Source organism: Dunckerocampus dactyliophorus, chromosome 13, assembly GCF_027744805.1.
Source record: "Dunckerocampus dactyliophorus isolate RoL2022-P2 chromosome 13, RoL_Ddac_1.1, whole genome shotgun sequence".
NCBI lineage: Eukaryota > Metazoa > Chordata > Actinopteri > Syngnathiformes > Syngnathidae > Dunckerocampus > Dunckerocampus dactyliophorus.
This window is the reverse complement of record NC_072831.1, coordinates 17495333-17513329: the sequence shown is the minus strand read 5'-3', so window position 1 is coordinate 17513329 and position 17997 is coordinate 17495333. Positions and strand designations below refer to the sequence as shown.

At 43.1% G+C, this 17997-nt stretch overlaps 1 protein-coding gene across 2 annotated transcripts in view; it reads left to right on the top strand.

Moving 5' to 3' along the window:
- runx3 (RUNX family transcription factor 3) overlaps window positions 1–17096 on the top strand; it is a 37429-nt gene extending 20333 nt beyond the window's left edge. The window contains exons 5-6 of one of the 2 annotated variants that reach the window (XM_054796805.1): window positions 8889–8963; window positions 14449–17096. In XM_054796805.1, coding sequence (XP_054652780.1) covers window positions 8889–8963; window positions 14449–14924 — 551 coding nt within the window. In that variant the 3' untranslated portion in view covers window positions 14925–17096. Of the gene's footprint in view, window positions 1–8885; window positions 8964–14448 lie in introns of both variants that reach the window. The other variant, XM_054796804.1, reaches the window with a different exon arrangement.
- The last annotated feature ends 901 nt before the right edge of the window (window positions 17097–17997 follow it).

Here is a 17997-nt window from a genome sequence, read left to right as displayed (position 1 = left end):
TTACTCAAAGATGACTTATCATTGCAATACATTTAAAATATGCCGCCTCTGTATGGTTAGAGAATGGTTATCTTACAAAACATTAGGGCTGTCAATCTATTCTAATGTTTAATCACGATTAATCGCATTTTGCCAGTAGTTAATTAGTAATTGATCGCAATTAATTGCAGATTCTCTTCATTCATTGTCTTCAAAACATAATTGTGACTAACATTACAAATGAAGGTTTGCAAAAACACCTGCCAACGAAGTGAAATGAAAACAGAGAAAAAGAAACATTGAGAACTTACAAAAAATAAAGTGCTTAAGAACAGTCAGTAGTTTCCAGACCTCGGACTGCGCCCATGTACTGTGGTGCAGTCCAGCTATAGCTCATACTTCACTTCCAAACACTCTTTTACAGAGACATACACACACACACACACTCTTTTACACACACTTTATCACACTTCTCTTAGTCTGGCGACTTCAGCAGCACGGACATACGACACCATGGCAACATGCAAGTTTTATTCTGTCCTCTTTGACAAACACAGCAGTTCAAGCACAGTTTTAGCACGCTAATAAATAATAATAACACTAATAAATTCCCTCGCGAGCCTTTGCTGTCATGTCATTGAGCGCTGTGTGCGCTCGCTCACTTCCGCCTTTGTCCCCACATACTACGGTGACACAAGCCCTCGCAGCTGCTAGCAGCGGCTACTAGCAGCGGCTACAAGCAGCGGCTACTAGCAGCGGCTACTAGCAGCGGCTACTAGCAGCGGCTACTAGCAGCGGCTACTAGCAGCGGCTATTAGCAGCGGCTACAAGCAGCGGCTACAAGCAGCAGCTACTAGCAGCTTGTAACCCAATTTTTTAGCTTGTAGCAAAGAGACGGCTTTTATGTAAAAAAAACACTCGTTAGTTGGGACACTCGTATGCCGAGGTACCACTGTATAAATGACAATAAAACATACCTGCAGTGCAGCGCACTCTCTAGCTTCTTCAGTGTCTTCGTCTGAGTTCAGCCAGCATGTGGCATTTAAGACTCGACGTGACAACTCAACTTAGAGCGACAGTAGATAAAAATAACTTTGGTCTTGTCGGCTTTGAAGCTAAACTTAAGCTAAACTTCAAAATACCATTTTCTTCGTCCATTTCTGCTCAACGTTTGCACCCGTTTGTGGATCAACATTAAGTACACCACTGCTTTTTCTCCAGCTACGGTGTGAGCCGAGGGTCAACCGGGACGTGCACACATTAATCGGCCGTCAAAAGAAAATAGTGACGTTTAAGGGAATGTCCGTTATTAATGTGTTAACTTTGACGGCCCTAAAAAATATGATCTATAACCAAAGACAAATTCCAAAGAAAGAACGTTTAAAAAAGTTTAAAAAACGGGCACAAAAATGATTCCAAAAAGAGAACAAAGTTTTGGAATCTAACCAATACTTTCAGGAAAAACGTGCACTCTAACGTCGCAGGAACTGAGCATGATGTCCCCAATTATACAATATTTGAACTCAGCAAGCGGCAGAAGGTTAACTCCAAGCATACTGTAAGTTTAGCTTTTTTTGGGGGCTTTTTGTGGCTTTTAGGCAACAGTAATTCTAAAACCACCCACACGGCCATCAGACGTGCACACCTGTAGTATCACACCTGTCCAAAACCTGAGAAATCTGTGGTATTTTCTATATGAGTGGGTTCAAGAGGTCAGCAAGGCGTATTTCACAACGTAGCTTTCTTTTTTCTCCACCTCAAAACAAGCCTTGGAATATTTCAGTTAATGATGTGAATCTTGTAGGAAACCCCTAGTTTATCATTTCATTTTCCATTTCTTTTCTTGTTTACCATTTATTTGGTTAATTATGTGTACTTTTGTTTCCTTTCTGTTTTGCAGCAGCCTGTTCTGGCACCATTTCATTGTGGAAATGTACTTGAAAGTGATGCCACTTTTGCTGTCTAAATAAACAATGAAAATTTTAAACACGTTCCGGTCACTCCGACACCATTCGCGCAAACTCTGCGTAACACTTCCTTTATTCGGTAAGTCCAGCCATCAAAATAAAAGCATGCCCCAGTACCACGTGTACAGCTACGCCAGTCATTTAGTCCACACTTTTCACTCAGCCAGCCAGCTTTCGCTCAGAAAACTGGCTCAGAGCAGCCCTTTCTCATTCAAAAAAGAAAAAATTGCATCCATATTCAGCTCTTGTTCTGGTGTTCCCACATAGTTCGACAGTCAGCCCACCTTTAAAGACCATTTATCTTCCTTCAGCTTGGTGAGTGGATGTGGCACTGCCCATTTGTTTTGCCAAGATACAGGTTAGCAGGAAGCATTTAGCTGCCTTAAGTCCCCTGCACCAGTAGCTATACACTAACCTGCAAAACAGCGGCATGCTCTCCGTAACGTGCTGTCAATGAATTGATTGGCTGCGTAAGTAAAAAGATACCAGCAGGATCTCATCATTGGCTGGACAGTGTTCGCTCGTCATTGTTCCCACTTGTCGTCTGTCACTCACAGAGTTGCGCTGCAAGGATAACACACATTTAAATACACATAAATACACATTTAAGTAGCATGCGTGTGTTAGCCGGTCAGCAAGCTCCAAAGCAATGGTTGCAAATAACAAACCCTCCTAGCTAAACAGACATTTGTTTGTCCAAACAGTGTTGCCGTACCACTTCCACTAGAAATTGGGTAGAGCTGCAGATCGGGTTGCGACATGCATACTAAGTGACATCACAACCAATCGGCGGTGCTGCTGTGATGACTGATATGTAGGACACCCAACGGTTGCAGAGACACTGGCGGAAAATCAAAGCAACGACAGAACAGTCAGAAAACAGAATAAAAAAATGGGAAATCTACACTTTGTAGGTCGCATAAAGTGGACCCGCAACCTTTGTAGGTTATCTAAAACCTCAAATCCACGGGGGTTCCACGACTGACTATTAGGTGGGAGGCTAGCTTCCAACACAGGTGAGACAGACAGCAGCGGCTCTTGGTATGCCTGCCTCTCACAGTCTTAGTGCAGAAATTAGGGGCTTGTCCAGACCCTTGTGGGCGTTGCGATGATGTTGCAACTTACACATGCACTGGATATACACTTTGAGCAGACACAACACTTTAACCTCCTCCGAACCTGACAGGGAGGCGAAAGGCCCTCACGTAAGAGCTGCCAATAGCTGGAGGACATTTACGAGAGGTGTGTGTGTGTGTGTTTGTGTGTGTGTGTGTGTGTGTGTGTGTGTGTATGTGAGACGGAGAAAGGGAAGGGCTGTAAAAACCACACACCTTAATATGTGGTATTAGTATCATGACGGCATACCGCAGGGCAGGCGCTGTAAAATAATTAAATAATAGGCCTTCTCCCTCCCACCTTTTGGTAGGTCAATAAATAAGAGTGGAGATGAGCATCAAGCACCGACATATGTGAAGCATTCGTGCACAGACAGCGACACGGCGGTATTACAAGCTCATACAAATGAAGCCTGTTTTAATGAAACCCATTCAGAGGAGGTGTTTACATACAAACAGCAGACATAACTCTGCCTTTAGCAGCACTGCCAGACACCATAATAACGTGCCAATTCTTTTAGTCCTATTTGTTTGAGTCTTTGCCCGCCCATCACCATGTCATGATTAGACGCATTCCCACCTCATTAGTACAAAAGATGTTTTCTATTCCCTGTGCAGCCAAGAGAGGACAACACGGTGTCATCTCCTCCGAAAGCCTCCTTGCTTCATTTTGCTGTCTGAGCCTTGAAATAGTGTCTCACTTTTGTTGTCAGCAGGACGCGTCATCTGCTCAACACACTGGGTTCACGCAGACGCACGCATGTAGACGACTGCCCCGTAGACCTGCTGCGCAAACTAGACACACACATACACAGTTCAATCGCCGTCGTGCAAGCTCTGCGCAAGTGTCCCAGACAGACAGCGTAATTAAGAGCTCATTACAGTGCATGCAGCAACAGGATTCCTGCAGTTTGGCAGACTTTGCGTTGACTGCTTGTTTTTGTTCTTTTGTGGTTAAAGGTAAGCCTGCTAGACATGTAGATCATTCCTGGCAAAATGCAGAGGGAGTGTTTGTGTGTGTGTGTGGTTTCAAATTCATGGTTTGACTCGTGCAGTCAAGCAGATCCAACACTCTAGAGATCTAAATTGTTATTCTAGTGTTCTTTTGTGTGTGCGCTGTATATGTCTGTGGGTGGTAGTTTGCTGTCTTCCTGTCACACAGAATGTGTTAACATCCAACACCCAACATGTGGCCTTGCGCTTCTTATGTAGACAGTTTTTTTCACGTTAAATCAACAATAATTTAACGTTAAGATAACAGCTACCATTTGGATACTAGTGGACTGAATTGTATTAGAAGAGTAGTTTGTCATCCATCCATTTTCTATGCTGCTTATCCTCATTAGGGTCGCAGGGGCATGCTGGAGCCTATCCCAGCTGACTTCAGGTGACAGGCGGGGTACACCCTGGACTGGTCGCCAGCTGATGGCAGGGCACATATAGACAAACAACCATTCACACTCACATTCATACCTATGGACAATTTAGAGTCGCCAATTAACCTAACATGCATGTTTTTGGAATGTGGGAGGAAACCGCAGTACCCGGAGAAAAAGCACGCACACACGGGGAGAACATGCAAACTCCACACAGAGATGCCCAAGAGAGAATCGAACTCCCACTGTGACAGTGTGGCCAACATGCTAACCACTAGACCAGCGTGCGGCCCCATAACAATCTACAAAAAAGCTCAAATGAGCTCCAGTACAACATGCTGAGGTCATGTCTGTTGTGGTATTTTCCCCCAAATTAAACGTCAAGCTAACCGTAAGCCTAAAAAAATCCCCGCTCTTGTTGCTTAAAAAACATGTACAGGCATGGCATGGCTCAGGTGGTAGAGTGATCGGATCCGAACAAGATAGCGAACCCCCAGTTGCTCCTGATGCAAGGTAAATGTGCTAACAGTGTCAAAGTGCTTCGGAGGTGGAAAAAACGCTAAGTGAAAGACCATTTAAGTTTGTGCTTTTGAAAAAGTGGAAATAAGTCTGATTTTGTCTTTGATGTTAAATCCTGACAAACCACATGTGGACATTTTTTTTTACATTTTAACAAGAGGAGCAATGTAACATCGAAAAAGCATTTCTAAAGTATAATATCATTTAACATGTTGTCCTCCATCACCTCTGTGCGTGTGTGTGTGTGCGTGTGTGTGTGTGTGTGTGTTTATGAATTCCCCTCTGAAAGAGGATGTCAGATATGGTGAGACGTCAAGTCAACTGCTTTGATAAAAACATCAAAACTACGTGTTGGTTTCAGGCAGCGACCCTGATGATGTTGATAAAATCAGCAATAGAATCTGGCAAAAATGATCAACCTCATCAATATTTTAACCTCCTCGGACCCAGGCAATTAAAATGAGCAATTATTTGTATGAAATAATTGTCTAGGGTCAATATTCTATAAAGCACAATAGTTTTTGGGGGGTTTTTTTTGCGATTTTGTGATCAGAAAATGTGATTATTTATTTGTATGCAACATTGTGTTCGGTGGACAACTGTATCTAGTGCAGACTATATTTTTTATATTCAATTTCTATATCAACATTGGACATGAAGAAAAAAACCCTAAACCTGTCGCTTGAACATGAACTTTTCTTGGTTTTAGCATTTAGCATTATGAACGATGCCGCAAGAATGAGTTTTTCTTTGTGTTTACACGCATGCATTTCTGCATCTTAATGCAGTTGTAGTAATTGTAGTAGCAGTAAGTCCTCGGGTCCACCAGAGAGGACAATGCAAAAATGTGTTGTTGTCACTATCTTAACAATTATTGTATGTTACCAAAAGCACCACAAACTATAGTTTAAATATTTAAAAACACAGTAATTGTATAAGGAGGTTGGAGGCGGTTAATGTGAGCTATTTTGATGTTCCAGATTCTATATTATTATCTGCATTAGTGACACTTCCCATAAATGTTACATTCCCGGACTTTGTCACTGGCACACATCTGCTGCAGTTGTGCCTCCTTGTTCGGAAAGTCCAGGCTGTTGCTTCTGGGCTGGAGAAAATCCCGTTTGATGGAGAACCAGCCCAACATAGCCAAGCCCCTCCCGCCTCGTCCACAGTGACCACAGTATTTACTCCACATAAACAAGCTGGTCGGCCCCCCAGGTTCGAGGTGGCGCTGTACTACCATCGCGGCCAAGAGTCTCAAACTAATTCCCACATCCAGAGTGACATGATCAGCCAATTAGGAGCATGAGCAAGACAGGAAATGTGCACCGTCAGGTAGCTGTGGCGTGGACTTTAAAGTGTAGCCGTCACACTGTAAGAAGATTGGTGCCAAACCTCAGCAGGAAGCTGGCCCTCTGAGGCCAGCGCAACCAAACTAGCATCTGGACTGGTGCTTAAAACACTCCACTATTTACATAATAAGTCAATGGCAACCGTGGAGTTTATTTCTTATGGTGCCTGCAATCTTCTTTTGTGGTTACCGTCTCTTGGTGACCCTGAGACGAATACTTCAAACTGCAAATGATTCAACAAAAACAAGTTAGTTGTGAAAAAAAAAACGATAAGGAGAAGTGAAAGCAAGTTGTATTTTACAGGTCACTTCTGTTTATATAAGTTAAAATTTCACTTCAGAGTTTTACATTTCAGCAATTACACAAACTACATGCACGCCATGAACAGTCTCTATTGAGTCTGGGGGGGGGAAGGGGAAGTGCGGGGGGAGCGACGAGCCCTCTAAAAGAACTTAAAAATTTTCAGCCCATGTGTTTGTTTTTGCTCGCGTTATAAGTGAGGGCTCAAAAGACATATCAGATGTCCAACGTAGCTGAGCCAAGGCCGTGTTCCTCACGTCTCTAACACGCTCTCTTTTCTCTCTCCGCTCGTTGGCGTCTTTCTTTCTCGCTGGCTCGCACTCTCACATTCTCTCCCTGATGCGACGCCTAAGGCCTAAGTGAAACAGGAAGCCAGCACAAGGGCCGGCATTCACTGTTACTCAATGACACGCTTCATTGCGGCGGGCGCATTACATATCTCAGAGGCGTCGCAGGACCCGGAGTCACGAGGCCGCCATTTTGGCTCAAAGGTCTTCCCGGCCATCACTTTCATCTCCACATAAACTTCAAAAAGTGTCTCGTGTTTATTTACGTCTTCCTCAAAACTACAGGAGCGCCTCCCCGACGCTGGGTTTTAGTGATGCTTCTGCTCCTTCCCATTTCAGCCCCCTGCCTCACCCACTGCACCGGCTCCACCCAGGGGTGGGCCTTCTTATTAACAGGGGTAATCTGTGCTTCTGGTATTGACGTTGTCTGCGGGCCAATCAAAATATTTGAAGGAAATGTTTATTTTCTTGAGCAAATCACACCAGCTGCTTGCGAGTCGTTCTGAATAAGGCCATTTATATGTAAGAATTTGCCATTGTGAGCCATCGTGCTGGACCTCTCGGAGACTGAGTGCTGATTTGGGCCTTTGCAGAGGAAGTCAAGGGGAAGTGTAGATTGTACACATGCCGAGCCCAGCGTAGCCATAGGTGAATATCCCACTCCGTCCTCTTCTTGCTTCTGTCATCGTTCTCTGTCCTGACACAACAGGAGATTTACTCACTTGATGTATCTCATCTGACCGCCCATTTTGCCCTGAATTTGACTTTCAACCTCGTGAGCAAGTCCAAACATCAGTGACTTGTGATCCAACAAATGTTCTTCTGCTTGAATGGAGCAAAATTCTGATGGACACGCTTCCCAGAAGAGCGGAAGATGTTGTAGATGCAAATGTCCCTTTTAAACTAATGAACTCGATCAGGGGTCTCAAACAGAACTCAGTTGGGGGGCGCTGGGGGTAGGATGAGGGTGGATGAGGCTGTAATCAGTGAGGCAAGTAATCAGTCTCTAATCATGTTTAAACCAAGGGACTAACTCGTCAACAAACAGGAGGTTATTACTCGATATCAATAAATCACACAGCAGGGTAACACGCAACAGGTAGATAACACATGGCTAATTTTTACTAAACAAATGCCGCAAAGCATGCTGGGAAGCCAGAAGCACTCCCAGCGACAGGAGTGGTGCCTGCGGGCTGCAAGTTTGAGACCCCTGTACTAAATACTTTATTGATGCCAAATAAAATTCACAAAATTGGTGGAGGGTTAGAACCAATCAGCTTTGGTGTCATTGCAACTCCAACTACTGCTGGTTTCTTTAGGCATACTGTTCAAAATTTTAGTCCATTTCCAGTATTTGTCCAAGGCATGTTGACCTGATCACTGCCCAGCCCAGGTGCTGATGGCCACAGCGCTCAGCACAAGTTGACTTGCATGAAGTGCACCATCTCAGACCGAAAGCAAACAGAGCCTGCTTGTGTCAGCTTTTTTGCGGTGTGGCCGTTGAGTGCGAAGCAGGGTCCCACGCGTTGGGCCAGCAGGTCGTCGACCTTCTCTTGCTTCTTGACAGCTTTACTGGCCAGGTTGCTGTTGCCTTTCACATGTCTCCACTGCCTCTCCATTGTCTCGCCTGTAAGACCCAAAAATATCTTCCATGCCCCCATCAGGCATGTTTTCTCCAAGGCTGCTCTCACTCTGGTGAGAAAACCAGCCGTCACTGCCCACTGCTCAGTCAGCAGAGGCCGGCCTGTGACAGGAAGACACATCTCCAAACCACCGCATGCCAAGACAGTTTGACATGTCTGTCATGGAGGGGTTTTTTGGACTTAGCTTTATTTATATTGCTCAGGTGGTGACTTCCTCACCCCGTGCACACACACCACCCACACCTCACTCTGCATGCCACAAAATACTGAAAGTATGCATTCCAGTGCAAAAATATATTTCCGTCAATGATTTGTGTCATTTAATGTTCATGGATTTTGTGTTTCAGCAGCCCTGTGGCAGGATCAGATGGACACCCCCACTTTGAAGACATGCAAGGTGGAGGAAGACCTGAGACCATGGCCAGGTAAGACTTTGCTGAGACCTGCCAAACTTTTATTCATGTTCCTCTTCATTGACGGAGCATTATGTGCATTGTATACTGTAAGCGTGCGCACATGTTGTTCACTGGTTCATCATGAGGTAAGGCCCAACCAATAGCGAGTAAGTGACTTAACGTTAGTGCTTAGTGTCTGGAAACAGCCTTGTTCACACAGTCCAGGAGCATCTTTTAACATAGCAGAGATTATAAAATACATTTGTATTCCATCTGACTTTTAAAAGACCAAAAAAACAATCATGAAGTAGAGAATCTGGAAAGGCGGGCACAACACAGGGTGTGCCATTCTGACAATTTTGGAGTCTGCTTCATTTTACCCGTAGGGGCCTTGAACAGCCCGGAACATTCCTAGGACGCCACCACCCTGCTTGGCTTCTGTAACTTTCCCTCCCACTTCTTTGTCAAACAGCCTTCTTATTCTCTTATTTGTCCCCAACCCGCCACAAACCGCCACACAACATGCACTGAATCATCTACTCACATTGTATCATAAATCAGCACAGTGCCCCACATACAAGGTCCATTGGACAAATGTATTGGAGCTGGAAATGGAAGAACACAGGGAGCTGCAACAGCTTCTACTCTTTTGGGGAAACTTTGGGGAAGATTTAGGACTGCGTGTCTGTGGAAATTCCTCCATTTGTCTATTGATCTAGATCAGTGGTGACTGATGTTGGATAAGAGGGGGGCCTGGCTCACAATGTCAGTTCTAGTTCATCTCAGGTACAAGTCAAGTTCTTCCACAGCAAACTCATCCCACCACACCTTTATTTGTTGTTTTATGTCCTGGGGTTACAGTCATGCTTTGGTCACCACACTTTTTCCTTCCTTGCTTCTATTTTACGTCACAAGAAGGGCACATGGAAAAAAAAAAATTGCACTAACATGATAAAAGTGCCAAGACTGGAGCAGAGGACCATGATGCCATAGAATAGAGGTGAATGTAGTTTGTATTCCACATAATGCATTGGCCTTGAAGCATCAGAGGTTGAATAAACAACTGGAGATGTTCACGTAGGTGTCCTCATCTTAACAGAAGCTTTGCACCATCATTATGATGTCTCGGCACGCCACGCCCAGTTATCAGCATTAATTGCTGGTATTCATGGAGTACAGGTGTCAAACTACCCAAACCAGTCAGCAGTCAGAAAGCACCTGTTGACCTGAGCCAAGTGGTTAAGGCTGCATTAATAAAACCACAATTAGGTACAGTAGCATGTCATCACACATGACGGAGGTATGAGGAAAAAGATGAGAAAATGATTCTTGGAGTTTGGTCCACCCGCTTTTCTTTCCTTTGACTCATTTGCCTGAGACACCATTGCCGAGGTGCTGGCCGTCACAGTTTGCATCAAGCTTGTGTAAACATTTCACAGGTGAGCGCCTGGATTTGCATGTCGTCTTTGCCAGCCACCTCATGCATACACACACACAATGGTGTACAATCCCACACAGAGACACGGTCGTCTCAAGCTTGCCTTTATGTTAACAACTAAAGTCTGTTTTCCCCATAAGCAAATGAGTCAAACCTCTGGGTTCTATCTGGGTTACACGCTTCACTGTGGACTAGTGGTCTTTTTGAGCTCAGCAAAAACTAAAAAGTAGGCGACGGACTCCACCCTTGGTTGTACAGAATTAAATAAGTACGTGTTGCTATGCTTCAGAGGGAAAGGAGGAAAGAGAGCAACGGAACACTGTGTTCTCTTATAAAAAGTTCTGGTTCCCTGCTACTCGCTTTGTAGCCTGTGAACATCACAGACTTTGGACCGTGCCAAGCGAGCCCTCTGGGGTCCATCTCCTCTCCTGTCCCTGCAAACACATTTCAGATGAGCCTAATGGAGATCATGTGTGGTTTGGGGATACAGAGGTTACAGGCAGCTACTACTAGTCTCAGTTTTTCTCTGTCAACGATACACCACAGTTACCACAGTCACAACAGCGGAGCCTGTTCTTATGGTGGGTGGGGGCAGGAAAGTATGCACCGAGAAGAGAAGAGAAGAGAAGAGAAGAGAAGAGAAGAGAAGAGAAGAGAAGAGAAGAGAAGAGAAGAGAAGACAAGCGAAGCGAAGAGAAGAGAAGAGAAGAGAAGAGAAGAGAAGAGAAGAGAAGAGAAGAGAAGAGAAGAGAAGAGAAGAGAAAGGCTACAATTGATGTCGCCCTGTCCTCTAGAGGGAGCTACTGTACTTTTGAGACTTTCGGGTAGCAGCAGCTGGACCGGTGCCAAGAGCTTAAGACTGCACAAGCCCATTAAGATGTTGTGATACGTGTCCAGTCGAGTTTCCCCTGAAAAAACACAGGAGTCGATCCCCACCGCAGTTTAGCCAACACGTTTCCACCAACTCCAATCAAGTGCGGATCATGTGCGAGATGGGCCACACCGCCACCCCACGCCACAGGCCTCAGGACCCTCCCCTGGCAGTGCTGCACGCTGAGACCTAAATATAGCACAGGCACAGGATGATGAAGAGAGACAGACAGAGAGAGAGAGAAAGGGAGAGTTCTTTTGGGAGTCCGGTAGGAATTAGTGGGCCGACTCCACTTCACCCGAATCAACAGCAGCTGAAGGCTCGAATTTTCCTTGCGTGAAATCAGATATGAACTCCAGCGCCTGGTAGACTCTGGAAAAAGAAACAACCTTCCCACCACCGCCACCACCACCAGACTCCGTCACCCCAAAAAGAAGACAAAATTCTACTCCAAAAAAAGAAAAGTGCACAGCAGGACCAATGGAAAGTGCAAAGGAATATTTTTTTAAACTTGAAAACGGACCCAGTTTTTCAGACATAGGGAAAAGACATTTGAACAAGACTGTGGCACGCAAGTTTGGCATTCTCCCCCCTCAGGGCTGGAGCGTGCAACTGCTTGCTTCACTCATACAAGCTCTCTTTTTTCTGCCATTTAAATCCACATTTTACACTTGCAGTCATGTGGGCATGCTGGACCCATAAAAGCCACATGCAGCTAAACAAAGTCAAGCAGCAGGTGTCGCCAGGTATAAGGAACTTGTGATCATCAACTGGGTGAAGGGCGTTTACGGTTATGGCTTATGGCCATATTGCCTCCATTCCAAATGTGTCAGTGTTGTGCGGCATGAAAAGCGAACAAGCTCAACACGTCATGCAAGGCCATGTGCTTCTTGTGAGACATAAATCATTGAGAGAATATTCCCCCAAATATATCCTTTTGTTCTCACTGCTTTTTCCCGGTTTTCGTGTTTGTCTGTTGAGTATGATTAATGATGGCTTGCACAACAACAGTCCATCAAGTCGTCTGTGTTTGTACAAAACACCCGTTGGCTCTGACAGAGCCTGTTTTCATTGCTTTGACGACAGAATCCTTTAAGTTGCTGTGTTTGAAAGGAAACATAGGAAGGCTGGGCTGTGCTGAGAGGGTCCTCACGTGCTATACAGTATGCTTGATGACCACTATTAAGCAAATTATGCAGTGAATTACATTTTTATATGAGATGGACTGGACCCTTTAAAGCACAGGTGTCAAACTCAAGGCCCGGGAGCCGGATTTGGCCCGCCATATCATTTTATGTGGCCCGCGAAAGCCTTGAAATAATGCATGTCAAAAGGACACTTATTTTAATATTTTAAAAAATATTTGTAATTTTGTCATTGATATTAATTTTGTCTTTACTTTTTTAAGCTTTATTTTTCATTATTTTACTTTTATACTATTGTAAAATTATATTTATGTTATTGTATTTTTATATGTAGGAGTTTGAAGTCCAGGACCACAAGGCTGGCAAACAGCTTTTACCCACAGGCCATCAGGCTCCTCAACGAAGCACTCGCACACGCCGCACGCAACACACGCACACACTCATAGCACTTTATTTATTTATTTATTTATTTGTATTATTTACTTGTATTAATGTCTCTTCTGTTGTTGTTGCTTAATTTATTGGTATATATGTTTATGTGTTTATGTTTCTTATGTTCTTATTCTTTCATTTGTTTTCTTTCTTTTCTTGGGAGAATGAACAGAATAAGATTTTCATTTCATGGTATAACTTCTGTTGTACTATGCACATGACAATAAAACTCTCTTGAATCTTGAATATGTATGATGTATGCTATAATTTTAGATTTTTTTATTTAATATAAATGTATTTAAATAAGTAAAAAAAAAATTGTATATAAAATATGTTTACAATAATATCAAAAAATTTAATATTTAAAACATTTTTACAATAATTTAATAAACATTTACCGTTACATTTGCAATAAATAATAAAATTATATATTAAAGTAAAAACTAAATTAATATTACTAACAAAAACAACTTAAATTCTTTTTTTTTATCAAAAAGACAATATTTCTTGCTAAATGTGTTTGTTGTCAATATTGACAGAAAAACTTATATTTTTTTGTTGTCAAATCCAATTTCAAATGACATTTTTTTTTATTAATGAAAAATTAATGTAATAATTCATTAACAAAATTGTAAAATAGAATTATAAAAAGTGGCCCTCTGAGGATAACCATAACTGCGATGTGGCCCACGGTGAAAACCAGTTTGACGCCCCTGCTTTAAAGCTACCGGACTTCACAAAGAGAAGAGAGAAGTCAAGTGGAAGTCAAGTGGAAGTCAGTAAAACCAAGTGAAGGTCTGCATTTGTACTCAGCCTCAGTCACAGACCTCCGAGCTGGCTTGGGCCATTATGGGCAGGAACAGTTTTCTCTCCTATTAAAACTGTGCCCAGCAAATGTTGTGTCTAAGGTGGCCACTCGTCAAAAAGTGGATCCATGAAAACATATTCAGCAGTTGTCAAATGCTGATTAAGAAGCCCAAAAAGCAAGAGCAACCACAAAGGCTGCGCCTCCAAAATTCTATGTCTTTTTTTGACACATACATACGCTAATCGTTATCTGCACCCAAGAAACGACATGATGAATATTTTTCTTTGCACAAAATAAATATGGTTTACATAAGACAGTTATATAATTAAACCTGTTCAGCTGTTGAATAACATATGCATTTAAATTCGATAATGATGCACCCTTTAAAGAAGACAAGAAAATAACACTTTTAGACTGTCAACCAACGGTACACAATCATCTTTTGAAATACAGTATGTCTGTGAATATTCTCATTCATCCAGGTCACTTTATTCTCAGGGCATTGAATCGATCACAACCGGACTGTTCAGGTTGTCATAGAGGGTGTTTGGCCTCTCATCTGAGCAGGCTTCATTAGTTCATGTCAAAGACTAAGTAGGGCAGCTCTAGTTTGACTAGATAGGACAGCTCTAGTCTGAGGAGTTGGTGTAGTAAAGTATTTATCTTGTAAAAGTAGAGGTGTCAGAGCTAACCACGGTCGTGGAGGCTCCTGAAGGCAAGGTCTCTTTAAAAATGTGGACATGGCAGAGGTCATGCATTTGTTTTTTGTTTCTGAATCCTGTTTGACCCTCCAACTTTTGTTTCTTTATTTCTGTCAACAGGAACGACCGATCTCTTCCAGCAGAGGACCACTTTCCCCTCTCCACTGACTGATCCACGCTTCTCCGACCCTCGCATACATTACCCTGGAGCCTTCCCTTACTCCACTAACACCTCCAGCACCGGCATCAGCGGCCTCAGCATGTCCGCCCCATCTAGATACCACACCTACCTTCCGCCACCCTACTCAAACAACCAGACCCAGAACTTCCAATCCAACTCCTACCTGTATTACGGAACAGGATCTGGGTCCTATCAATTCTCCATGGTGGCGCCGGGTAACACCGGGGGCGAACGCTCCCCCACACGCCTCCTCTCCTGCTCGGGCGCCGGGGGCACCGGTGGCACCAACAGCCTGATGAACCCGGGCCTGAATGCCCAGAGTGAGGGCGTAGAGGCCGATGGCAGCCACAGCAATTCCCCCACGGCCATGAGCGCCTCGGGTCGCCTGGATGAGTCTGTCTGGAGGCCTTACTGACTGGCAGATATCTGGAACCCGAGGGTGCAGGAGGGGTGGAAAAGTGAAGAAAACGATGAACAAAATCGTGAACACTGAACGAAATGAAAGAAAAAAGAGAAATGATGCATGTTTGTCTTTTATTTCTGTAGCACTCGCTTATTAAGACATTCTGCATTTTAATGCTGACGAAACGTCCATGTATTTTGTAAACTGCGTGAATCCTTGCACTGTGCTAAGACATGTACCTTTTAAGCCTATCAAAAAGCCATATGAGCTGAGATCATGTCGAGCTGGAAGAAGCCATATAGTTAACAGCAGACGTGGACTTCAGACTGAGTCAGCCCACATGAGGGTGGAGGAGAGCAACCAGACTGAATGTTTGCCCCACGAGTGACTCAGACATCCTTCCCAGGCTTGGCTGCACTGCTGTAGCAATCAGTCCTTCTAAGCTTTCATTTGGAATTATGCAAAAACAATGTTTCAAATATAAAAAAAAAACATCTCCCAGTTGCATCCTAAGCTGCTTCATATGCTCACGTGGACCTTAATTTACTATCCAAAAGGACACCTTGGCCTTGGTGATGCTGCATGCAGGTTGGCTTTAAGACAATGGACTTCCTCTGCTGAGACATCCGTCAATCAAGTTAGAACAGGACAGTGGACAATCTTGAATGTGCAGAGGAGAGTTTGCTGATTTTAGTCCCTGCAGGAGAGAAACCCTGTTACGGCTTTTTATCTCTTCTCCGAAGTTTCTTATTTTTTTTTTCATGAAACTGGTGTTTTGAAACTGGATGAGACGGTTTACTTCTTCATATTTATTTGAGCCAAATTTCGAGGAAATGTGTGCATTTTCCCCCAAATCCTTAAAGTATTTCTCTCCATCTTTCTTCTTTTTATATATAGATTTTTTTACAGCATATGCATCATGTTTTGTCTTTAAGTATACATTTGGAATTCTTGTAATATATTGCAACTAAATTATGAAAAAAAACGAAGCTTTAATGTAATTATTTTGTCTTCCAATGTAGCTTTGATGCACTAAAAAAACCTTTATTCCGTATGAACCACGCCCGACACACTTTGTTAGTGAGATGATGTATCGAAAGCTTTAACATTTCCAAATTTGCCTTCCTGCGCTGAAAATTTGTTTAATTTTTGCACTAAGTTCCAATTTTAAATTCTCTTTTTATGCCGTTCGAGACATATAAAAGCCCGCCAAAGCATTTAAAGCACATTTCTGTACATATTTGCCGAACACACTCATGCACGGCTCCTAATTAGACACTCATGCACGTACATGCGTGTGTGCACGCATATGATCCTTCAATCCCTGAAGGAGGAAGAGTGTGGGGATGAAGGGAGGAGCGGAGTCGAAGCGGTGTCTTCTTACACCAAAGGCAATTATGCACAAGAAGAAAGCCGCCCGCCGTGCACAGGCCCTTTGTTCTGGAAAATCCGTAAGAATTTCGAAGCCTTGACGGCCTGTCGCTTGTGGCCTAATTTACTGATCAGTGGTGCCAGGGGCTCATTGACGCTGCCAATATTTCACACGTCTATGCAGGATCATCTCGGTATGAGCCACACTGAGGCATTTACGGCATGTATCAGGTATCCTATCTATGAGAAGATCTTACACAACATGAGTCATGGCTTTAAAAGATACTTTGTAGTAAGGTCAGAGAGTTGTGATCCAAAAGTCCTGTTATGTTATGCACTTATGCAAACACACAAGCCTTTTTGCTCTTTTTATGCCTCATTCCTGTCTCCTTGTGCTAAAAGAGGAAAAACACTTTTCTCTTCTTTACGTGGTTGAAGACTGTTACGATATTAAAAAAAAAAATCATGCAGCTAGAGAAACCAAATACATTTTTATGTGTACAAAAGCGTTTGCAATGAGAAAAATGTGTGGTAAAAATCTTGATCTCTCTGATTCTTAATGTAAAAGTAGGAAGCCAAAATGTACAAGTGAACTGTAATTTATTGTATATTGGATTCATGAGCACAATGTTACTTCTTCTTGCTTCTTTTTAAAAGAATTTTCTTTCCATATACCAAAAATGTTAACTTGCTTTCCCTGTCTGTTTTAATGCTCAAAGCATGTACATCTGATATGTTAATTTAAAGATTCCCTGTATGTATTAATATCATTCATGTTTCCATATGGAGTGCTTGTAAAGTTTTCAGATAATGTAGTTTTTAATAATTTTAATTAAAAAATGTGTTACCGTTTCCATCACAAATCGTTTTTGGTTGTTTTGTTTTTTTGTTTTTTTTAAAGGAAACTCAATCAAAGAAATTCCAAGAGTGTTATGACAACTAATCACTCCTCACGTCCTTTTTTTGAGGAAAATCCCACCCAAGTTTGATTTTTGGATCAGTATTCACGGACACATTCTTCAACATTATTTTCTTAGCCCTTAAAACAATACCATGTTGCAACAGTTGAAACTCAATGCTGCCATGTCTGGATTATGAGGCCTCTTATAATTGAACACAGGAAGGTGTTTGAAGAGAAAATGTTCAGCACGGTGACAGAGGGCAGCACAGTCCTCCACAAACACAAACCACCAAGCTGGCCGACAGATGAGCAGAAACCAAAACGTCATAAAGGTTAATGAGACACAATCTCACGCCAGCACATTCTGGCACGGCAGATTCTACAGTATTTATTTATTTGCACAAGTGGGTGACATAGCGTGCATGCCAGCGCCTCCATTTCATTACGGCTCATTCTCAGAAAACCTCTTTAATAAGCACCCTGCTCTTTGCCATTAGTGATACTGCCAATTAAGCACACGTCTCAAGGGATACAAGAAAAAGCCTTCGCTGTCAACACGGTGGTACCCAGGCCATAAATAAAGCACAAACCTGGAATCCAACTCCACCCTCCCAGCTTCAATGCCAACACAAATTCTCACGAGTAAAAGTAAGTATCATGTAATAACAGCTTCATTTCAGGTATAAGGTTCCAGTCACAATATCTAACTGATGCAAGGGAATAATATCATCCCATCCATCCATTTTCTATACCGTTTCTCCTCATTAGGGTCGTGTGGGCATGCTGGAGCCTATCCCAGCTGACTTCGGGTGA